Source organism: Solanum stenotomum, chromosome 4 (assembly GCF_019186545.1).
Source record: "Solanum stenotomum isolate F172 chromosome 4, ASM1918654v1, whole genome shotgun sequence".
NCBI classification, from domain to species: domain Eukaryota; kingdom Viridiplantae; phylum Streptophyta; class Magnoliopsida; order Solanales; family Solanaceae; genus Solanum; species Solanum stenotomum.
The window spans coordinates 33,667,216-33,692,648 of record NC_064285.1 but is presented as its reverse complement, the minus strand read 5'-3'; the positions used below and the strand labels follow the sequence as shown (position 1 = coordinate 33,692,648).

General features: G+C 38.5%; 1 protein-coding gene across 1 annotated transcript; it reads right to left on the bottom strand.

Annotated features, from left to right (window-relative positions):
- Positions 1-671: 671 nt before the first annotated feature.
- Positions 672-2,226, bottom strand: LOC125861443 (uncharacterized). Its single transcript, XM_049541341.1, has 4 exons — positions 2,130-2,226; positions 1,345-1,406; positions 1,142-1,300; positions 672-989 (listed from the first exon to the last, which is right to left on the bottom strand). The coding sequence occupies exons 1-4, from the start codon at positions 2,224-2,226 to the stop codon at positions 672-674; spliced, it is 636 nt and encodes a 211-aa protein (XP_049397298.1).
- Positions 2,227-25,433: the final 23,207 nt, after the last annotated feature.

Sequence of the window (25,433 nt, the reverse complement as noted above, 5' to 3'; positions counted from 1 at the left end):
AGCGCCATTGCTTCAACCCATTTGGAGACATAATATATTGCCATCAAGATATATTTTTGGCCATAGGAACTCATGAAAGGTCCCATAAAGTTGATTCCCTACATGTCGAATAGCTCCACCTTCAAGATTGGAGTGTCATTAGTCATGATGCCTTGATATTACCCCTTGTTTGTGACATTTATCACAACCTTTTGCCAGATTAAATGTATCCTGGTGAATGGTTGGTTATTAGTAACCATATTGGAGCACCTTCTGAGCAGTGCAAGCCCCACCAAGATGTCCACCAATTAGGGAAAAGTAATAAGCTTCTAGAATACTCAACATTTCAACTTCCATCACACAACGCCTGATCAAATTGTCAGCATACAAACTAAACAAGTATGACTCATACCAGAAGTATTTCCTTACATCATGCAAAAACTTCTTCTTTTGTTGGAAACTTAAGTCTTCAGGCATTATGTCATTGACAAGGTAGTTAGCAAAGTCAGCAAACAAATGAATAAGATCAATAGTGGCGACTAATACTTGCTTATCCAAAAATGAGTTATCTTTCTCAAGCTCATCGTCATCCCTTTTCTGTGCCTCTAACATGGATAGGTGTCTGCTACCTAGTTCGCATAACCCTTTCTGTCCTTGACCTCAAATCAAACTCCCATAGAAAAAGAACCCATCTAATTAGCTTTGGCTTCACATCTTAAAATCAAATACCTCAATGCAACATGGTAAGTGTGAACTATCACTTTTGTACCCAATAGGTAAGCTCCGAATTTCTTGAAGTCATGAACAACATCAAACAACGCATTCTTTGTGATAGTGTAATTCTTTTGTGCCCCATTTAGTGCCTTGCTTGCATAATATGTGGGGTGAAAGATTTTGTTCTGCTTTTTCCCTAGAACAATACCCAAAGCAATACCACTGGCATCACGCATCACCTTAAACAACTCAGACCAATCTAAAGCAATGATAATTAGAGTCGAGATCAACTTCTCCTTCAGACATTCAAAAAGCTTTCAGGCCTCATAAAAATGAACTTTATCTTCTTTTCCAACAATTTGCACAAAGGATGTGCAATATTGGAAAAATCCTTGATAAATTTTCATTAGAACCCTGCATATTTAAGAAAGCTTTGAATATCTTTCACAAATGTAGGAGGAGGAAACTTCTCTATGATCTCAATCTTGGCCTTATCTACATCCAAACCCTTTTCAGATATTTTATGGCCCAACACAATGCCCTCTACCATGAAATGACATTTTCCCCAATTTGAAACCAGATTAGCCCTTTCACATCTTTGTAGTGCCTGTTAAGATTTACCAAACATTCATCAAATAAATCACAACCTACAGAGAAATTATCCATAAATGTGTATCTTCCACCATATCTGTAAAGATGGATACCATACACCTCTGGAATGTTACAAAATTTAAATGTCATGCTTGAAAATAAATGTTCCATAAGGACATGTAAAAGTAGCCTTCTCCTAATATTATGTGCAATAGAGATCTGATTATATCCAAAACAGTTTAAGAAACAGTTCCAGCCTCTACTTGTAAACCTATCCGACATTTGATCCATGAAAGGCATTGGGAAGTTGTCTTTCAGGGTCCACTTGTTAACTATTGGTAGTCCATGAGAACTCGCCAGTTGACTAGCTTGAGAGGGATCAACTCATTTTTAGCAGTTTCCACCATTGCCATTCCTCTCTTATTAGAAACACACTGCTATGGATTAACCCAACTTCAATCTGATATTAGATACACCACATCTATATCTAGCCACTTTATGATCTCTTTTTTCACCATATCTTGCATAGGTGGGTTCAACCTTATCTAGTGCTTTATGCTCGGGTAGTCTGATGACTCCGAGGTTTGGACTCATTTAAAGCTTTATTTTGATAGTTTTAGTGTCCTCAAATTTTTAATTTATGCTCTAAACTGATGTTTAAGTGTTGATTTGCAACATTTAAGGCTAAGGAGCAAGGAAAGAACACTATTGGGCAAAAAGGAACAAACAAGCTGAAGAAGTGAAGAAAAGCGATCCTGGTGATCGCCAAGACCACTCGGCAAACCGCCGAGTGGCTCTTTTAGCTCGCCTAAAGTTCCAGCGTGCCAACCTGGTGAAGAACCAACTTGGAGACAGGAATGGGCAGTCGGCGCATCGTCGAATGACTCCGTGAGGGAAACTTTGATCACCCAAAGTTACAGGACCTGGAGAACTAATGACCATTGCAAATTGGCAATGGAAAGGAGCAAAGGGCGGATCGCCAACCTATTCGGCGAGGCTAGACTTATTCTGCCCAATGCCCTTTCAGGCCAAAAATTGGGCAACTATAAATTGGAATTTTAAATGAAATTTGAGAAGTTCTTCCGATTCCCAGACAGTTCCCATTCAGAGTTAGAGTTTTCTCTTAGTTTTTGGGCTCCATTGTAGACTTTGAAGCTTGGGAGGCTCAAAGTTGAAGATTGGCAAGTGGGGTTTTTGAATTTATTCAATTTGGACCATTGTAAAGTCTTGAGAACCGTTACCCACATAATGGCTAATGTATTTGGTAATCGTTTCTCTATTTTTATGATGTGTAGCTAAAACTTCAATTCTTGGGATGTGATCATGTGATTATTTGCTTAATTTGCTTATGGGTATTTGTTTTTAATGATTTATTTACTGTTTTAATGTGGGTTTGATTGATAGTTGAGTAGTAATTCATGAATTGTAGTTGCGAATACAATTCTAGTTGAATGTTTTGGCTTGCTCGAGAGAGATGTTTTAAAGCCAAGGTGATCAATTGATGATTGTAGTGAGTGGGTCGTTGTAGGTTCAGCTTGAGGGAGTGAATCTTGGATCATTCCTACCTATCTAGCTCGATAGAGTAGATAAATTAAGGTTTTGGGCTATTTTATAGTGTTAAGTTTGTTGATGTTCGAGAGAAATCGCCTGAATCGTAACAGTTGTTCGAGAGAAAACTATTGCACTTATAGTCTAGCCTACCCACATTGTTTCAGCAAGTTATTGTTAAATCTCAATTACCCATACCGCGTAATTAGCTTATAATCGATCACATCCCGAGAATTCCTCTTAATATTATTGTATCCCCTGTTTTCGTACTTGTTTTAGTTGTTAATTGCAAACCAATCTCCCTATCTGACATTTCTTTTCACCCCTTTAGACTTGTTTGTATGTTTTCGATAATTTCTATTACTATAATCGCTTAGAACACATTTATTGAATTCAAACATTGTACCGCTCCTTGTGGGTTCGACCCCAACTCTTAGTTGGGTTTTATACTAGATAACGATCATCTTTACACCTAGAATTGGAAGTGGTGTAATTTGAGCGTTAATCAAAATGGCGCCACTGTCGGGGAGTGGTGTTGTTTAGAATTATATTATTGAAGTTGAATTGGGATCTTTTTGTGTTGTAGTTGAATTGACTTACTTTGGTTTTTGTTTGTGTTGAACAGAGGAAATGAGTGTGAACGGGTGTAATGGTAGCCAAGTGGGCCACCAAGACAATATTGGAAATCTGAATGATGTGAATGACACAATTCAATTGGGTGATGTTGGTGCAATACGTCTACCTCATGTCGAGGGGAATGTTGTCTTCCATGTTACTAGCACGATGCTACAACTCATCCAAATGAAAGGATTATATGGAGGGCTCGCCCATGAAGGCCCCCATGAGCATATTCAGAACTTCGTGGACGCTTATGATCCGTTCTCATTCAAGAACATATCACAAGAATTAGTCTCTCTCAGGTTGTTCCCATTTTCTTTGATGAGTGAAGCTACCAAATGGTTGGTTGAATTACCGAGGGACTCCATCACCACTTAGGATGCTTACCACAGTGTTCCATGTGAGATTCTTTCCCCCCATCAAAGATGATGATGCTCAGAGATAGCATCTAAAATTTCAAACGCTTGGACGGTGATCCAATCCATAAGACGTGGCTGAGATTTAAGAAGTTGGTACTTCAATGTCCGACTCACGGACTGCTAAACCATATATTGTTACAATACTTCCATAGGAGTCTTGACTCGGTGAACAAAGGAGTTGTTGATCAACTTGTCCCCAGAGGTATAATGCAACAACCCTATGAAGTAGTGTCTCAACTCCTTGATGGCATGACCAAGATAAATCGAGTATGGTACACTCCTGAGGACCAATTTCTTCTCTCACTTTTAGGATGACAAAAGAGCTGATCGAGAATGTAACAACCCTCTCGGAAGGATGCTACTACTTAACAAGAAAACTAAGATAATACTTGCACATTTAAAAGGGATTAATCTAAGATATATAAATTATAATTAAATAGAGAAATTTATCCCAAAATAACAAGTGAAATGTATAAAGGCTTGTCATTTAAAAATTTAGTTGATCTCAAATTTAAACAAGACAAGAGTCCCAATTTATGGCGGAAGAATCTTTCAAAATAATTTTAAAAATGCGCTAAGAGATTTTCATGTATTATCTATACTACTACAAGACACATTTTCAATCATTACCAACTTCGGGGTACTGAAGCTTGATTGGTTCAGGCTTTACACAAACCTTCAAAATAAACTATAAATTTAATACATTACAAGGCTTGGGTTTACACACCTCAAAATAGTAAAACATGTAGTCATACTTATTTTATAATCCATGGTGACATGATCAAATTAGCCTTCAAAATTCCATGAAAATATACAACATATAGATCATGTACAAGTCTGAAGATTTATGCAAACTATAGATGCCTACATGCAAATGTGATCTTCCCATAAAGCTCTCAAAAACTCCATCTCCAATGGCCAACTTCAAGTATCCCCTCGAACGTTCCCTACGATAGAAACAACTATCGCTAAGCATAAAGCTTAGTGGTGTAAAAACTATATGCCTGGAGCTGCTAGATTCACCAAGTTACCTTTCAAAAGTCATGGGCAGCACAATTGAAACATAACAAATCAATCAAGTGAACAATATATTAAGGGTATCAAGTTATATATTTAAAGATCCAAGTGTCAAGAACGCTCATAGCACCATTTCCCAAGATATCCAATACCAAGGCTCGCCCAATATATACATCATACCATCACACCCTGCATAATCAAGTATCAAGAAGGACCCAAGCCCTGTATCAAGTAGGGTCAAAGCCCAATAATCAAGAGAATCAAGAACCATATTAAAACTAGCTTTCTAGTTCATACTTAAAATGGACAACTTCCATACTTAAGACGAACCAAAAATCCAGAGTCAAGATGGCAAATAATCTGAATCAATAGGCATGCCAATAATGACAAAATCAAATCCACAAGAAGGACAAAGTCCCAACAAGAATGCCAGGTGATCAAGCGATCCGTACAAGTGGGCGAGTTATACTAATGTCTTGAAAGTCTCAAAGAATACCAATACAACAATACAATGTGACAAGAAGTAACCGAGGTATCGAGATAACCCTTCAAATATACAAGCAGATAACAAGAGTACAGGTTCATACACAAACTTCGGGCTTTAGCATAGAAACAGTCCAACAAAACTTCAAGAGTTCAAGCCGTAGGCCGACCAACGTATCAAGGTCCTCAACTTGTACACTAGTATATATAACCGTAAAAATACAATTAAATAACTTCTTCAACTTCTATTAACTCATTAATGTTAACGTAAATTAGGATCATAATCACAAGTAAGCCTAGCATGTACAAATACAACTATGCTCCCAAAACAGTGAATTTGTCCAGCCTGGTACCTCAAGACGCAACATTGTTTTGAAAAGGAAAACGGAAAAATTGGACTGTATATCCTTCATGAAAGATGTAGGTACATCTCCTAAGGTAGAAAATAATCAAGAATCACCACAAAATATATTTTGTACAACAATATATAATCAAAACACTAACAGTTGATCATACATGATTTCTAATTCCAAAATCTGGACAGAACTTGTCCTATGTTGCGTCCCATATTTCGAATCCATAACAGCTAAATTAGAGTTTTACATAAACATAAGAGTTATAGGTATATAAATTATATTTCTAAATCATATTTATTCACTGTAAACGAAGTTTTATAGAACGAGATATTCTTAAAATACTAAACACTACCCAGTTCAGAAACAAATTTCATCACTTACCCAAGAGATGGGTGTGTCTCGGATTTCAGCCAAAAGGACCAAGTTATTCTCTTGTGATTTTGAAGAACAACTGTTTATATAATGTTCTAAGGTTCTTAGACTTCAGGGTAAACAAATTTCATTAGAGGAGGTGTGAAAATATAGTCAGACAAGTGATGTTTATCACATACACAGCTGTCACAAAAAGGTGGCTGCCCAAATAAAAGTGTGCTGCCCAAAATGCAAATACCCTCACGTCCCTTTCAAGTTATAAGTAATGCTAATTAGAATATCACATAAATATCCCAATACAATCTCTTAAATTACGATCACAATTTATGTTAAGCAAGTCTGCAAATATAACAAAATTTCAAGTTCCCAAAATGAGAATAAAACATATTGTAGTAATTAATCAATGGCGTATCTACATGCGACTCTTGGATAGTATTTAGGGGTGTTACAGAGAAGGATCACGAGAGAGACCAAAACATGGCCAAAATGATGACCCATCTGAATCTATTGTCAAAAAATGTGATGGGTAATGGTTTGAAGAGTGTAAATGTTGTGGGTGTTGGTGAAGCAAACCCCGAAGAAGCACAATTTGAGGCGCTTTACAATGAGGAAGTGAACTTCCTTGCAAATCAAGGAGGAAGATTTTGTTCAAACTATCTAAGGCCGGGTGGAAATCCAGGTTGTAATAGAGATGATGGATGGAGAAATCGTGATAGGGAATGGCGTGGCCGTAATGCTACTTGGAAGGAAAGGGATGGCGAAAAAGAAAGAAGTGTCCCACCTCATGAACGCCAAAAGCCTAAAGAGCAAAGAGTTCACCCGGAGAACTTCCTTACGGAAGACATGCTTGCACGCATTCTCAATAAGGTTGAAGGGTCGGACAAAGTGTTGAAAGAGATGAAGGAGGACGTTTCAACTCTCAATCAGATGGTGACTTCTCACTTAGTCTTTATTAAACAGCTGGAGACACAAATGGATCAAATCTCAACTCATTTAAATCCAAGGTCAAAATGAGGGTTGCCTAGTGACACAATGGCAAACCCCAAAAATGAAGCTTGAATTGGTATTTCCATCGTGCCGCGACATTAAGGTTCTTCTTAGGAGGAAACCCAAGTTTTTTGATGTTTTAAATTTTGTTTTTGAATAACAGGTGTTGATCTTGCAGGTTGAAAAGTTAAAAGTGTTGGGAAATGGGCAATTAGGCAAGACAAAAGTCCAGTCGGTGATTCGCCAAAGAGGTCGAAAAGCCTAACTTTGACCGCCATTGGAACCACCCAGCTTGATGGGGAATTTTGTAAAACTCGGTGAGTCAAAAGCTCAATCGGTGACTCATTGAACAGGTCGGCGAGCTTGACTTTGTCCGCCGTTTGAACCCCCAAATAACTGGGAGTTCTGTAAAACTCAGCGAGCCAAAATACCACTCAGTGCATCACCAAGTGGTTCGGCGGGCGTGACTTACTCCACCGACTAGCGTTCGAACAGAAAGGTTTTAAAGGGCCAGGTGGTTTTAAATTCAAAAATCCTTCATTTCTCACCTTTCAACTCCCTTACTCTCATCCCAATACTATATTGTCGTATTATTGAATTTTTATTTTCATTTCATTTGGGATCTTTGCTCGGAGATGGAATTTGGATTTCTTTGCCGCCTAGCTCTTCAAATCTATTTCAACGTAAAAGGTTGGTTTTCCAAACCACGAACTTAATCGTAGTTGAAATCAAATGCTTGTATTATTTTGTTGTTGAATATCGTTGGGTAATCATCGTGTGATTGTTTGTTTGCCCAATTTTAAGAAAAATTATAAGTAATCAACTTTTAAATTGTGTTTCTTGTGTCTTATCTTATTAAAATCGAGTTGAAATTGTTGGGTTCTGGTAAATATTTGTTGGGTCTAGTGGGGTGAAGTCTGAGTAATCCTGAATTGTGCCAAATGTCATACTTTTCCCTATGATGGAGCGGTTGACGTCATTCTTAAGGGCAAAAGATGTCAATTGGCCAATTTTGGCCAATCGATGGAAGTTTGGGTACTCCGAGGGCATGGGTAGGATGGGTCTTATTTTAATTTCATAGTGTAAGTGTTTAATTTTGATTACGTGGGCTGCGGGTTTGATTTCAAAGAGTAGGGTGAAAAACTGTCACAAAGGGTCATTTGGCCAGCTAGGTCGAGCTCGCCGATTGATTCAGTGGTTCGCCTAAGTCCCCCTAGATCGCCCTTAAGTTCCCTCAATTGGTGAGTTTGATTCTGTAACATTCGATGATCCGCCTGAGCTTGCCAAGTTCACTCAGCGACTCGCCAAAAGTGCTTCATGATCGCCCTTATGCGCCCCTAATTCCTTAAAATGCACTGTAACTTTAGGTGAGCTACTTCTAGTGTAACACCCTGTATCCGAAATAGACCAAAAATGCAAATTTAAGAGGTTGCAGGTGCAACCCACAATTGCCACCCACAGACTGTAGGTCAGACCACGGCCTGTGTTGGTGGTCCATGGTTCACCACTGCAACCCTTCCCTAAACCCAGCTCAGAAAATTGGCTAAGTCTCGACCCACGAACAGACCCACGGTCCATAGGCCAGACCACAGTCCGTGGATCTAGGCCCCCTTTACCCAGCCTCTCACACGAATGACGGCCAACCAGCACAGATAGTTGTTCGATCCACGATCAGTAGGTCTGATCGTTGGTGAAGGTCAGCAGCCAGTTGGGAGAAATTGTTGATTGGGTCAACTTCAAATGGTCATCAATCCCAGCAGAAAAGCAATTATGTGTCACTTGACCTATGGTATGATAGATAATTGAATCTTCTTTCCAACACCAACGAGTTTGCTAAAATCTGACATCTATGCTTGTTTTAGTGAAGCCATGTCGGGTAGACTTGACCTACGACCCCAATCTACGGACCGTAGGTTGACCTACGGCCCGTAGGTCCCGTTCGTCGGTCACTCCGACAACAGTTAAGTCAGGGGTCTTTTGGTCTTTTCCTATTTCAGTGGACCCCTAAGCTACGTCGTTTAGACCCTAAATTATGATGTTTTAGTCAGTTTAAGCCTAGAAACATAACTAGAACTTACCTAAGTTAAATCATTAATCAAAACTTAGAAAAAATAGAGCGTAAGAGGAAAAGAGAAGTCAAGAACCCTAGTTCAAGAACGCAATAAGATTCCATCAGTTCCAACCCCGAAATTGAAAGATTTCTCCGTGAAATTCATCACCAGGTATGTGAGATTTCACGAGTGGGTTCCTTTCACTCATTAGGTCCCTAGTTTTCAGTCAGTTTCTTGATTCCCTTATTATTACTAGACCTAGGGTTTCTTGAATGTTAGAATTGTTGGGTTCTTAGAATGATCCAAATCAGATTAGTACGTTAATATTTAGTTTATTGCATGAATTTCAGAACCCTAGCTATGTATTTCTTTAGTTCTTGAATTACACATGCTAGGTCAGATATTTCAGTTATTCAGTTATACATGCCTCAGTTATTAATGCATCAATATCAGTTTAATTGTTGCATCCTCAGTTTGCATGTTCAGTTTGAGCTATCCAGTAGCTTACAAAAATTCAGTCATAATGTGTTAATTACTCAATCCATTGGGATTAGCATAATACCGAGTTAGACTAGGGTTCAGCGTACCCAAATAGTCCCAGAATTACTTGCCACGTAGGTTGTAAGACCCCTCAGTGGGCATCATTTCAGTGATCACGTCATCATGCATCTATACCTTTGGCAGGGTATATTAGGTCCTCTCGATGGGGCGTATACATCGAACTCTTCATTTAGCTCATGTGGTTTTATTATCGGTTATTAGTAGCTCCCACAGTTCAGTCAGATTCAATTGCATTGACCATGTATTAGTATATTCAGTATTCAGTCTCAGCAAGTTATAAATTGGTCATTGCATTCAGTTAGCTTAGTATTTAGTATATATAGCATGTTCAGATTATATCATTGCTTATTTGCTTTGTTCAGTTATATGTTATGTCAACTTTATTCTATCATGCATGCTCAATACCTTTCAAGTACTGACGCATACTCTGCGCTACATCTTCTCGTGATGTAGGTTCAAGTTCTCAGCATCCAGATCACGCTTAGATCGGTTCCCGATCTCCAGTTTAGCATAATCAGTGGTGAGTCCTTATTCTCCGAGGACAATAGTCATGAGTTTCTTTTCAGTATTTTTAGTCCTTTAGTTTCAGTTTCGCTAGACTTAGTTGGGGCCTGTCCCAGCATTTCTAGTCAGTTTTAGAGTCTTATTTCATACATAGTTAGATTCAGCTTAGTGTTGGGTTAATATTTTCTTTGTATTAAATTGACCAGTTTTCATTTATCTCAGTTATAGTATATGGGTATTTCCCATCTTTTTAGATTTACTTATTATTAGCTTTCGCATCAATTTTATTTTTCATTTTATCTTTAGTATGCTCATGATTATGCCAGCAGGGTTAGTTGGGGTCACTTGTGATCCTAGGTCCCGTGTCCGCGTCTCGAGGGTAGCTCGAGGAGTGACATCTAGTTCATCGATTGGTGTCGGCGATCCACCGAATAGCCCTGGACATCGCCGACCAGCTTTGAATTTTTGAAATTATTGTTCTGTAACTTTCGGCGAGCCCGACCTGGCTCCCCAAAGTGGTTCGGCGACTCACCGACCAGTTCTGTGAGTTTTCCTGCAGTTATTTTCTAAAGTGTTTCTGGAATTTTTCTAAGTGTTTCTACATTGTTTTGCATGAATGGCCAGACCCAAAGTCCCCGGTAGAGACATGTCGCCACACAAGCGGGCACGTGAAGTAGTTATTAATGAGGAAGCAGCAGCTTCCCAGGCTAAGGCTAAAAATCTACCTCCAAAGGGAGGCAAAGGCTAGGGCAAGGCGCACGTGGTTGTTACACCTGCGGAGGAGAGCTCTGACAGTGGGAGTTCTACGAGACACACCTCACAACATTAGCCAATGAGGGAGACTCACAGGATTCTCAGGCATCTATCTCTGAGCCTGAGGATGATCTGTTATTTCAGGACTTGAGAAAGAAGCTACTCTCCAAGTCATTGAATGATCCATCTAGGATCCCAGTGCCTCCGACTCCTACCCCTCCAGGTTCAGCTCTAGTGCCTATTACAGAGCAGATAGTGGACCCAACACCACCACTACAGGATCCTCCTCCTCGGTCACTCAACCGGCTAAAGGCTGAGAGTTTGAGGACCATTCTGGAAGAAAAGGGATTGCCTACCGACGATGTGGTAGACAGATATCCAGAGGTAGAACACTATCAAGTTCCATAAGTTTGAAATTTTCACCAAACCCTAGGGCACCTACATTCCCAATTGGGCCCGGGAGTTTTATTCAACCTATGGTGAGCTTGTCCCTACGGGGAAAAAGAAGGCCAGCATGTTCAGGCCGGTTGATTTTGTGATAGTCCGAGGAAAAAAGGTGAAGTGCGGCAACTTTGACATCAATGTTATTCTAGGTGCACTTATAATTTCATGCATCAGTACATCAACTTGGTCTAGAGGAAGACCTTGGAGGATCTGAAGGGTTAGCTGGCACCCCTGATATATGATGCCACCCCGAGGTGGAAAGAGGTTGGTGCACCGATAGAGAAGAAGAACATGAATGTTATTGCCAGATACTGGTTCGGGTTAATCAGTAGCACTATCATGCCATCCCAGAACGAGTCCATCCTCAGACACACGAAGGCAGCTTGCCTAGGGTCCATCATTTCTCACCAGTCGTTGAACTTAGGGATATTGATTGAGCAGGAGATGGCCATGAGGGGCCAAGTAGAGACAGACTTCACTCCTATTACCAGTGTTGATCACTAATCTACGCAGATAGGCCCATGTTCCTTGAGATGAGAAGATGGATGTGGAGGTGACACTCATCTCCTCTAATAACATCCGGCGTATTGAGGCTGAGTACCAGCGGGATGAGGCTGACAGGAAGAGGGCAACACCGGTGGATACATCCCCGGAGGTGGATATTGATATGTTACCTACAGAGGCAGTCATTCCTAATCAGGCCAGTGGGCCCTCAGGTACATCTGCACATTCTACTTCTGAGACCCCGAGTACATCTGTTGCTCCCCCTTCCCCTAGATCTTCAGATGCTGCTGCTTTTGTGTCCCAACCCCCTATCACCCAGGCAATGCTTTACAAGATGGGCCATTTAGCCCAATATACTGATGTGTGTGTTTCCCGGGTTGAGGCTGCTATGCCTGGGATGATAGAGAGGGAGATAACTACTACCTTTGCCCCACTTAGGGCTGAGATGAGGGATCACAAGTTAGCTTTGGATGCCTTATCTGTAAGAGTAGAGAAGTGTGAGAAGGGCTAGGGAGCCACTGATGTTGTGAAGGCCTTGAAGGCCGACATTACTGAGTTGAGAAAGGATGTGGACCATCTGAAGTCCACTGATTTTACTTCACCATTTGGGACTGTGGAGATCCCAGATGTCTCGAGCACTGATGTTCCAGCTTATTCTTATGTGCCTCTAGCTACCACCAGAGATGAGGTTAGAGCTGATGAAGTTGCCGCTGAGTTAGAGGCTGAGACGGATGAGCAGCAGCTTGGTGTTTGTGAGAAGACAGTCTACGATGACCTAGTTGACTTGGAGCGTGCTATGTTTGAGATTTCTAAGCAGGCATCACTTCAGGATACTTCTATGTTAGGCTCCAGTGGAGCCAAGGATGTTGCGACACCGGGCACTGATGCCTAGACAGTGAGAGTCCTGATAGCTGAGACACCGAGAACTGATGCCCATATAGAGGGAGTTGTGGAGATGCAGACTTCACCCCAGGCTTAGCCTGGCAGGATGATTCTCTTTACCTCATTTTTGTTCTCTTTTAGACTGTTTCCATTTTAGTTGCATTTGAGAACAACTGCTTGGTGGGGTGAGATATTTCCATACCTACCTCTTGTGGGTTGTTTTATGAATATTGACTTAATTATGATTTTGTTTTGTGAATATTGGAGCTATATATATCTTGGTTGTTGAATTCTGGTTGTTGATAAATTATGGTCCATTATTTTGATATGAAAATGGTTTTGCACCAAGTTTTAAATTTTTGCCACCTCTTTTGTGTGTGATTGTGGTTGTTCTTGTGCAAATTTGAGCGTCGGTTGTGGTCAATATCAATGACTTGACTAGTTCTCTTAATTGAACAAAATGAATATGCGGCTACGATGAGACAAACTAAGTTACATAGGCAATATGTGAACTTTTAGCATCTTATTGTGACTAGTCGGTTGTCGAATGAGTCTCTTGTGATGAACATAGTAGCTAGAAATTGTGGAGTCTTGTTTGATAATTGTATCAATCCCTTGTGTGGTGAGGTTACTTTGAACATTGTGGTTGATGACACCTAGAATTTACCCCGTTGGTCTGATTGATTGAGTGAAGCAAGCAATTCAAATGATCTTAGGCAAGAATTTTGAAGAGTGAGCCAATTTAAAAATATACCTCTTTGTGGCCAACCTTGTGAGGCGTGTGAACCTTGCTTGGCACTTTTTGAGCCTATCATTATATTGGAAGAAACTTGAACAACTTTGACCTCTTTATCCCATCACCCATAACCTTCATGAAGTATTGGTTTGTTTAAATAGCCAACTTAGGCCAAAAGCCTAAGTTGGGGGTGTGGTGAAAAAAAAGGAAAGTCAAGATGTGTGAAGATTCCCCCTTTGATGGATTGTTTTGAAAAAAAATGGAACCCCTCAATATAAAAAAAGAGAAAGAGAAGAAAGAAAAGAAAAAGACTGAAAAAGAGAAAACGTTGTGAAATAAAGTGTGTGAAAACAGTGAAGGAAATGGGGTATCCGGTGATTCATGTTTAGGTGATTAATAGGGTGGACTATGAACATGTTTGAATGTGAAAGAGAGCCATACTTCATGAAGGTAGAAGCCACTAAGCCTAAATGATCATACCTTTACACTCAGCCCCGTTATAAGCCTTAAAAAGACCTTTGTGATCTTGAGTGAGCTGAAATGAATGTTGATTGGAAAATAAGGGCAACCTATGGGTGGAGTCATGCATGTGTTTAACTTTGTGAGTGTTAGAGTTGTATATGATTCCGAGACTTTAAATTTTTGAGAAATTTTGTGTGAATATGGAATCATCTTTGTTGTGAGGGCATTTGAATACCTTTGTTGAGCTTGAACTTGCATTTGAAGCAAACATTGTGAGCTTGAGTACACTTGATAATGGTGAGTCACAATATGAAACTTTGAGTGCACAATTGAGCATTGTATGTGTAGTTTGAACCTTGTGTGTGCATTTATGTTGAGTCTTAAGCAGCACTATTTCTAGGCATCCTTGTTGAGCTTGTTGATCTTGAGTTTTTACTTGAGGACAAGTAAAGTTTAAGTTGGGGGTGTTGATGAGTCCAAGATTTGGACTCATTTAGGGCTTTATTTTGATAGTTTGGGTGTCCTCAAATGCCTAATTTATGCTCTAAACTGATGTTAAAGTGTTGATTTGCAGCATTTAAGGCTAACGAGCAAGGAAATGACACTATCGGGCAAAAAAGAACAAACAAGCTTAAGAAATAAAGAAAAGTGATCCTGGTGATTGCCAAGACCACTCGGCGAACCGCCGAGTGGCTCTTTTAGCTCGCCTAAAGTTCCAGCGTGCTAGCCCTGGTGAAGAACAACTTGGCGACAGGAATGGACAGTCGGTGCATCACCGAATGACTCCACGAGGGCAACTTTAATCGCCCAAAGTTACAGGACCTGGAGGACTAATGATCATTGCAAATTGGCGATGGAAGAGAGCAAAGGGCGAATCGCCGACCTGTTCGGCGAGTCCTGACTTATTCCGCCCAATGGCCTTTCAGGTTAAAAATTGGGCAATTATAAATTGGAATTTAAATGAAACTTGAGGAGTTCTTCCAGTTCCCATCCCATTGAGAGTTAGAGTTTTCTCTTAGTTTTTGGGTTCCATTGTAGACTTTGAAGCTTGGGAGGCTCAAACTTGAAGATTGGAAGTTGATTTTTGAATTTATTCAATTTGGACCATTGTAAAGACTTGAGAACCTTTACCCAGATCATGGCTAATGTATTTCGTAATCATTTCTCTATTTTTATGCTGTGTAGCTAAAACCCTAATTATTGGGGTGTGATCATGTGATTATGTGCGTATGGGTTTGTTGTTTAATAATTTATTTGTTGTTTTAATGTGGGTTTTATTGATAGCTAAGTAGTAATTCATGAATTGTAGTTGCAAATACAATTCTAGTTGAGTGTTTTGGGCTTGCTCAAGAGAGATGTTCTAAAGCCAAGGTGATCAATTGATGATGGTAGTGAGTGGGTCGTTGTGGGTTCAGCTCGAGATAGTGAATCTTGGCTCATTCCTACCTATCTAGCTCGAGAGAGTAGATAAATTAAGGTTTTGGGTTGTTTTGTAGTGTTTAGTTTGTCGATGTTCGAGAGAAATTGCCTGGATCGTAATAGTTGTTTGAGAGAAAAGTATTGCACTTATAGTCCAGCCTACCCATATTGTTTCAGCAAGTTATTGTTAAATCTCACTTACCCATACCGCGTAATTAGCTTATAATCGATCACATCCCGAGAATTCCTCTTAATATTATTGTATCCCCTGTTTTCGTACTTGTTTTAGCTGTTAATTGCAAACCAATCTCCCCATATGACATTTGTTGTCACCCTCTTAGACTTGTTTGTATGTTTTCGATAATTTCTATTCATAGGCCTCCTTCTTCTGAACCAAAGACCTTGTATCAATAATGCTATAGTGATGTAAATTGTCTGCCGACTCAAAATTGACTATTTTCTTCTTTCTAACAAAGTCCTTGATGAACTTAGCATAACCTGACATCTGTTATAAAATTCCTCCAAAGGAATATTTACTAAAAGTTGAAGAAGAAAAGATATGAATTTTCAAGAACTTACCATCATCAACTTTTTTCTTCAGCCTCTATGGAAATGGAGGTGGTGGTCTAGGAATTTGTTGCAAAGGTTGTGATACCTTTGTTGCTGGATCATAAATGCTCTTAGCCCCTTCAACTTCTTTAGGTATAACTTACACCTCTTCTGGCTCACCAAAATCAATAAGAACCTCTTTATCAAATTCATTACTAGACCGAGTATCAATTTAAGCTTCAATTATCCTTTCTACTTACTACTTGTAGGTACTGGTCTTAGAAGTGACTTACCGCTCCTACTGGTAAGTTCTATGCATTTCCCATCCTCTCTTGGTTTCTAAATAGTATCCTGACAGTGTACCATTCTTTCTCTAATTTAATATGGTAGATAGTTTCCCCATCTGATGCTCCAACTGCTTGATTGATGTCAAGTGTGAGTTCACCAATTGACTCATGTAGGAGAGATCACCTTTCAATTTCTTAACTCCAAAATCCGTAGATTAAATCCTTTGTAGTACCTTATCCAACATTTCTGCCATCCTAGATTTACCTGTTCCATTACCTGCTCTGTCTCTATTACTAGGAGGCACATATACTCCACTAAGATCATTCTTGAAGTTCTCTTTGTTGTGCCAATCTCATTGATCATGGTTTCCTGCTTTGTTATATTAGCCATCCTATTGATAGTGATTTCTTGAATTATAAGTTCAGAAAACCACCTATTTATTTAGATACGATGCCCCCTTATCATAATAAAAATTTAAATTATCATGTTGATCAGCTACTCCAACTACATTTACCTTTTTAGCACCACCAGCTAACAAGTGTTTGGTCAACAAGCCCATTTGTGCCTTCATATGAGCCATGTCCTGATCACACTTCTCTTATCATCGATGCTGCTCAGCTGACATACCAATTACATAATTGTGCCCGGTAATTTCAAAATATCTAGTGTAACAAGCTCTATTGTTCTTTGATACTCTATATAGCATAACTGCAATATATGTATAAGTTTGAGCCATGAATGACCCTCTAAAAATTGAATCAACAATTTTGGTCACAGAATTGAAAGATATGTACAAAGTCGCCATTAGGTGATCATCAATCAACTTATAGTTTGGGCACTACTTTAGCTTTTGGCTGAACCTTAACAAAGTTTTATGAAATACCTCAGTGGTAGTTGCCTGTAGTTGTTAATCTCATCCTTAAATTGCAACTTCTTCGAGAGAGGGAAGAACCTCTATAGGAAAGCTTCTCTCAACTCTCTATAAGTGGTGATTGAATCATGTGGCAACTCATTTAGCTACATTATTGCCTCCCTAGACAGAGACAATGGAAAACTCACAATCGAGTTGTGGTCTGGCTAACTCCAAGATCTCAGAGGACTTGCAATTACCAACAAAACTCATCATGTTAATCCCCAACATTGTTATTGTTACCATTTCTGGCATTTGCCCTGGCTTGAGCCTCAACAATTTCTCTAAACCTCAGTGCTTCACAGTCTTGTGCATTCATTTTTCTGCTAATAGACTTTCCAAGCTCAGGGTCGCAAGGAATTAATGGCTTGTTATTACTTTGGGTACTTGGAATTCACTAACATGTAGCCTTCAAAAATAAAAATAAGAAACAAAAAGCAAAATTAGGATATAAGACTAAGACTGAAATAACACACACTTAACTTAAGTGAGAATCATATTCTCTGGCAACGGTGCCAAAATTTGATATGCCCAAATTACACCTCCTTAATTAAGTATAACACAATTATTGTCAAATATACAACCCAACTAGGCTGGGTCAAATACCATAGGGAATAAAGAGAGAACATAGCCGTATGTGGTTATTTACTATTAGTTGCTTATTTCTAGAATAAATGGGGAAGTATGGGGAAATTGGTATTTCTTTTTGGTGTCACTCTATAATATGTAACAATCAATAATTTGTGTAACTGAGAATTTATGGAGAGAATTAACCAGGATTGTGTTCCCTAAGCATGTTTGACTGTTTTCGAGTTAATACAAAATTTCACCTTGCATTGATATTATACCAATTTATCGAACTCATGCTACATTTAAATATTTCTAAATCGAATTAAACGCATATCACTTTTATTCTCTCGAACTAAAAGTGTTTAAATCATTTCAAATATATTTACTCGAAGTTGGTAAATTTTGTTATTTTATTAACCATTAAACGAGTTCAGATTCTCGAATCTTGTTATTAACTACTTTCCTAAGTTTTATACTTTTTTACACAAACAAGTCAAACTTAGAACAGGTTCTAATATTCTAGATTTATACTAGATTTGCCTCAAATTTTTGACTCCGTCCTTCAGCCTTTTTCACATTAGCTTCCACTATTTCAAGAGTTTGTTGAGCTTCTTATGGATTATGTCACCACCCTCTAATTATCTGATGGATGACGTGGCTTGAAGGAAGCCACCACCACCTGACACCACACTGGTAGTGGATCCAACTACTTCAGATTCAAAGGCTTTTCATCCCACTCCCTCAATGGAGCCTTCAAGTATAACTCCACCCTCTTTCTTGCCTTCTGGACTTTTTGTATCCTCCACCTCAGTTGCACCTCCTTCCACATCCCGACCTCCATTGACACACGCTCTGATCTATCAAATGGGCGGCCTTGCCCATTCTTCAGATGTTTAGGCATCTTGCCTTGAGAAAGAGGTGTCTAAGATGATTTCCAGGGCCATTGAGGTTGCCATATGTCATGTGAGAGCTGAGGTTGTAAGTCACCAGACTAATATTCCCATATAGGGAGATGTTGAACAACCACACAGCCTGAGTTGAGGAAAGAGAGAAGTGTGAGGGCAGTTCTGTCGGGCTATTTGAGTTGAGGACCGACATAGATGCTCTTAGGGTGGATGTAGACCAGCTGAAGTCCACTGATATTTCGATGCTATGGGGTGAGCTTCCCTTGCTCGAGATGTTTGCGGTTGTACCTTCGTTTGATCCAAGAGCTGATAAACCTTCTGGTTATATGATCAGTTGGTGGATGATGATTATGAGATTGTTGATGAGGCTGAGGATGATTCACCTGAGGAGACTGATGATGAAGAGTTTAGGAGAGATCATGAGCAGGTGATTGTTGAGGCTTGACTTAACTACAGGACATTGAGGAGTCGATGGTGCATGAGACTTTGGAGAGATCTCATCAAGAGACCTCTGAGATTAGCACTAGTGGGTTTTGTTCTTTAGACTCTACTATTCCTTTTCTAGATGTGCAGGACATTGATGCCTTGTTGATGCTACATTGTTGCTTTTACCTTTAGCTGTGCCGGACACTGATGCCCGAAATGATGCCACTCCCTCTGAGCCCCATGATCAGAGTTCTTCGCAGGCATAGACTATTAGGGGGACCTTTTTACTCATTCTCCTTCAGCATTTTTTATTTTTTTATAGCATTGAGGACACTACTAGTACATTTTGGTGGGGTGGGAGCACTTGTGCCTATATTCCCCTTTTTGGATTGTATTTTTTTATTTCATTTGTATTGTGAGATATTTTAGTATTTTTTTTTCTTTATAATAGTTGGTTGGATTTGATTTCATTCTGTCTCTCTATCCATTTCCCCATGAATTTTGGAGTTGTGAAATGATTGAGATTGCTTGTTTTCATTGTTGATGTTCTAGGATTGATTTTGTCCAATATCGATGTCTTGGATAATACTCATGATGAGAAATATGTTTTATGTTGATGTTGCAAGAAGAAATTGGTGGGCTTTACTTTTGAATGATTTTTTCATTCTTGTGTTGATTAGCTGCGTATTGATGTGAGCCTTGCAATGAACAACACATGCAAGCTTCTTGATTTTGTAGAGTTAACGTTGTGTTAAATGATTGTGTTTGAAGTGCCATGTGTGGTAAGATCCTACTTGAAGGCATGCTTATTGATTCCTATAATTTTTCGTGTTAGTCTAATTATTTAGCCTTGGTTAATGCAAAAGATGATCTTGGGCACAAATTTGGAGAGGGAACCCAAATACTCATACCTTTTGTATCTACCTTGTGAGGGTGTGCAACCATCTTGGCACCATTTGAACCTAAATCGTTTGTTGGCAACATCATTAAACCTCTTGAACCAAATATGTCTGTAACTTATCACTCATAAATCCTTTTCTAAGCATTGGTTTATTTAAATAGCAAACTTAGGTGAAAAGCCTAAGTTGGGGGTGTGAAAAGGAAGGAGGAAAGAAAGTCAAGTGAAAGTGAGAAAAGAAAAGTGAGACTGAACCTTGAAGTTTGAAACAAAAGGAAGGAACCGCTCCTTATAAAAATAATTTTGAGCAAATACATGAAAATGAAATGAAAAGGAAGGTTGTGATGAAATAAAGGGGGTTTATAATAAATTGAGTGAAAAATTGAGGATTGAGTCTCTAAGTGAAAAGAATGGAAAGAACTTGAGAAGTGATGAACATGAGTACAACAATGCTTTGAAAAGGTGACCATACATTTACCCTCAGCCCATTACAAGCCTGAAAAGACCCTTGAGATCTGGCTTAAACTGGGTTGTGTGATGATTGGAAAATATGGACAAACTTATGGGATGAAGCTTGCATGTATTTCTTTTTCGGAGAGTGAGAGTTGTATTGATTCCTAACTTCTTTGATTGATGTGCTTTGTGAGAGCATATAATCATTTTTTGTTGTGAGATCACTTGAATGCTTTTGTTGAAGCATGGTTTTGCATTATAAAAGATCATTAGTGAGCTTGAAGCTTGTATTGATACTATTTATTCATCATTTGAAGCTTCTTGAGCATGATTGAGCTATTGCATATACTTGGTAATAGTCTTGTGATGACACTTGGATGTTAACTCACATTGAGAACTGTTATTGAACTAATTGTGTTCTTGATTTTCTTGAGGACAAGCAAAAAATTACATTGGGGGAGTTGATGGGTGGTAGATTTCCACTCATTTGAGGCCTTTTTAGTTCCACAATTAGTGTCCTCAATGCCTATTTATATCATATTCTAATAATATTTTAATGTTTTGCAGATATGAAAGCTAAAGTAAGAGACAAGGATGAATCTACGGAAAATAGGCCAAAAACATTAAAAGGAGTGTAAACTCCCAGCTAGTAATCGCCTAACCTAAAGGGCGGATCGCCCAATATGTTGGACCTCAACCAAAGTGACAGTGTGCACATTTTAGAATATTCAAGACAGGTCGGTGAAGCGAAGTGGAAACAGCGATTCGCCACAATCATTGGGTGAGCTAAAAGTTCCATCGTCGAAGGTGAAAAACTTCCAAGTTAAAATGAAGGTTCAATAGGCGAAAAAGGTGGTAATCGATGATTCATCAAATGTGAAAGACCGACTCGATCGAGTTCACTAACTGAGGTTCAAACACCTAAAACCTGAAGCTAAGGAAGGGCAAGCTAAAGAGCAAACATCGATCTACCGAATCAGGCAGACGAGCAAGACTAACATCGCCAATCAGGTCACACATGCAATTTCAGACTAATTTTTAGGGAAACTATAAACAGCCCAAAGTAGAGAGAAATTGTATCTTTTTATCATTTTTATTCATCTTTCATACTTTATCAATTTATCAAATCTTTTGTCTTTGAACTCAGCTTTTGAACTTTTTACCTTTTTCTTAGTTTTGGGGTTTTGAACAACCTTGTAATTGAAAATTTTAGGTTCAATTCAAAGTGGGTGTTGAAGATTATTGCTGATTTCCAACTCTTTAATAGTTGAGAACATCATTGGTATACTTTATTTTCCTTTTATGATGCTTGGCTAAAACCCCAATTCTAGGGGTGTGATTATGAAGTTGGGTGTTGATTTAATTTAGTGGGCCTTTTGTCTTGATCTGTTTTACTACTGTTCATCCATGGATTTGAGTCATTTAGTATGGGGTTAATTTAAGGGTTAAAGTTGTAAACTTAATCCTAGTCTAGATCTTTGATTGATGATCGAAAAAGATCAATTGAGCTTGGTATATAGCTTAATGCTTGCAATTTAGGTTTGATTTTTATAGTTTGCTCAAAAGAAAAATTGTGGTTCAATTCTAATTGCATGATCTACTCGAAAGAGAGGATTTAGTAAGGTATTGGGTTGATTTGTTATTTGCATAGATGAGATGGAAAAATAATTCTATGATATGATTCTTTGAGATCGAAAGAAGATTATTGTCATTGAAGATTATCCAGCTTATCCATGTTTGTCTAGCATTGTTAAGCAAATAGTTGTACCCCTATTTGATATTTATACCAATCCCCACACCCCTAGATCGTCTCTTACTTGTTTGAATCCCTGTTTTTACTTGCACTGCATGGGATTCCCACTTTCCACAGTTTTAGAGTGGAGGGGTATTGCAACTTGATTGATCTTGATAGTTCTCATAACTTCATGGAGGAAGGTTTAGAAGGGAGCTCCAAGGAGATGTTCAAACTGTGAGAACTCATTACATCAATATAGTAGATGGTCATGATAGACATACACATAAGTTGTGCAAATCCTTTTCGTGGATGATGCGGGGCATTGTGTATACAATTGAATTTCTTTTTCATACCCCTTAGATCTTGTGACTTAATCTTGGGAGTATAATGGTTACTTCCTTCAGGTGATATAAGAATTAATTTTCAGGAATGGAAACTAGGCTACAATTATCAAGGACATGATTACATGTTGAAGGGAATTACAAACAAGGTACGGACTGTGGAAGCCAAGAGGCTGGATAAAAAGCTAAGAGAGATGGTATGCTATTCATGATCTAGGTGATGTAGTAGAATAAGAAGTGGAGAAGGAATCAGTTGTATGGTGTAATGTAGATTTACAGTACTTTTGATGCTTTATACTTGAATTTTTGTCATGCGTCTTAAGCATTTGTTAGTAGATGTGATGGCATTTTTCTTGAATTTTACAGGAAAATAGGTTTTAGAGCAGTTGGGATTGGAAAGTTGCATCATCAGTTGTTTTTATGATTGACGACTCGACCTACGAGCCATAGACTTTTCTAAGAGTCGTAGGTAGGAGTTTTGGTTTGAAGCGTTGATTTTTGGAGCTAAGTATATAACGATGGAAGCTAATGACGAGCCATAGTAACTTCTACGACCTGTACAATTGACTCATGAAAAAGTTCAGAGAAGTTGAGCTCTAGTACCTAAATGATAGATAGCTAGGATAGGTCGTAAAAAGATCAATGAGCCGTAGATCCTACTCATAGAAATTTCTCTTAAGTATGGGAATAGCTGCTAATATATAGAAGGTACCTATGAACTATAGGAATTCCTACGAGTCATAGGTACGAACCATAGAAACAACTAACAGGCCAAATTTCCTTTTCCTACTTTATTTAGAATTTGATGTCTATAAATATTAGTTGTAATTTTCATTTTTTGGTTGTTAGACAATTTGATACTTTTACTTTTTGGTTTTGAGAATTAACTTGCAAACATTTTGAGCATTGAATTCTTGAAGTGTTGGTTATAATATTGTGTTTTGTTCGTCAATTCAAGATTCCGGATTTCATCTACTCTAATTGTAAGTTCATGATTTATTCTATTACACATATTATGAATTGTGATCATCAAAACATGAGTAGTTAAATCCACAACTCGGACTGTGGGACCATGAGTAATTTAAAAAGTAGACCTAATAATCAAGTAATTATTAAATAGTGTTTATGCATGTATTGTTGATCTCTCCATTTTGAATGTTTTTTTTAACGGTGCGCAATGTTAGGACTCGCCTTATTCCTACTTGCCCGCCCAAGAAGGTAATGAATGGGAAAAGAGATTAAACAACAAAGATTTAGAGTTGATAATCCGCTATCTAATAGCCTACCCTAAAGATGTGAGGGCTAATTTGGGTCAAGGATAAGGGTTAGTAAAGCATACACCCGTAGAGCGACCAAGTTGCATGGTGAAATTTCCTACTTGGACGACCAATCACTTTGGAGATACATAGCTTACCGACTCTGCATGACAAACACTAGTTAAGGGTTACTATTATAAGGTTTACTGCATCAAAAACTTGTGGGGAACACATATACCCTAATTTAAACTTATATTGATCTTACAAACTGTGAATCCTATTTACTTGGTTACTTGTTACTCAAATCAATCAATTAACATTTTGTGTTACAAAATCCCTTTTTTTACGGAGATAATCCGACCAAAAGTACAATCAATAGTAAATTTGTCTAAGTCTAGACCATATTCCTCGTGGGATCGACCCTAACCTTTGTTAGATTTTTTATTTGACAACGACTGCTTATACTTCTTTAGGGAAGTGTAAGTTGGGTGTATCAAATTATGGCGGCACTGCCGGGGAATAAAGCTTTTAGATTAGACTATTTTTGTTAGGGAAAAGGGTCAAATATTCCCCTAAACTATTCGAAAATGTCTAGATATACCCTCCCCCCTCGTTTGAAGTTTGGCTCACTCGTTCCCTCACCGTCCAACTTTTGGCATAGATATGCCCTTATAGGCGTTAGTTGGTTTGCTGGAAATATCCAGCTCATTTTTCATTTCTTTAAATGACAAATGGAATTGCCACGTCCTTTTTAAATTAACACATGGAATTTATATTAAAAATAAATAAATTAAAACACCTCTTTTAAACAACCTATCCGACCCATAAATTAACCCCTTTAACCCGTTCGTATATGCCATCCCTTCTTCATTACTCCCATCGATTTCATTTCAAAATCGTGATGCTAGGGTTCTTGAGAGCCCTCATTACCCCCATCGATTTCATTTCAAGAATTTCTCACGACAATAGGAAGAGTGTTCTAGTCATCTTCCACCATTCAAGTTTTAAAAAAATGAGTTGGTCGACGATAAATTGTCAATGTGGTATTGCAACGAGGATTTTCACGGCTTTCCCTCCAACTAATGTTGGAAGACACTTTTATAAGTGTTCTAAGCCTAATGTAAATTTATCATACAATTTCATCAATTTACATATTTTTGGTCATTATTGATTTCAAGTTCATAATTGTGCAGGGTTATAAATGTGATTATTGGAAATGGGTTGATGATCCACTCCATCCTAGAGTTGCAAATCTCATCCACAATTTAAAGAATGAAAACGATAATCTTCCTCGTGAAAAGAAAAGTTCGGAGACGAGATAATGGTTTAATTTATATGAACGGGTTTAATGAAATCGATGGGGGTTATGAAGAAGGGATGGCATATACGAATGGGTAAAAGGGGTTAATTTACGGGTCGGATAGGTTATTTAAAAGAGGTGTTTCCATTTATTTATTTTAAATATAAATGACGTGTTAATTTAAAAAGAACGTGGCTATTCCATTTGTCATTTAAAGAAATGCAAAATGAGCTGGATATTTCCAGCAAACTAGCTAACGCCTATAAAGGCATATTTATGCCAAAAGTTGGACGGTGAGGGCACGAGTGAGCCGAACTTCAAGCAGGGGTATATTTAGACATTTTCGAATAGTTTAGGGGCATATTTGACCCTTTTCCCTTTTTGTTATTGCATTTTAGTCAA

Coding starts and splice junctions, on each gene's coding strand:
- LOC125861443 (XM_049541341.1), bottom strand. CDS start 2,226: ATGGTCATTAGTTCTCCAGGTCCTGTAACTTTGGGTGATCAAAGTTTC. Junction 1,301..1,344: donor CATTTATGGATAATTTCTCT/GTAGGTTGTGAT, acceptor AAATCTTAACAG/GCACTACAAAGATGTGAAAG. Junction 990..1,141: donor AGTTTCCTCCTCCTACATTT/GTGAAAGATATT, acceptor GAATGTCTGAAG/GAGAAGTTGATCTCGACTCT.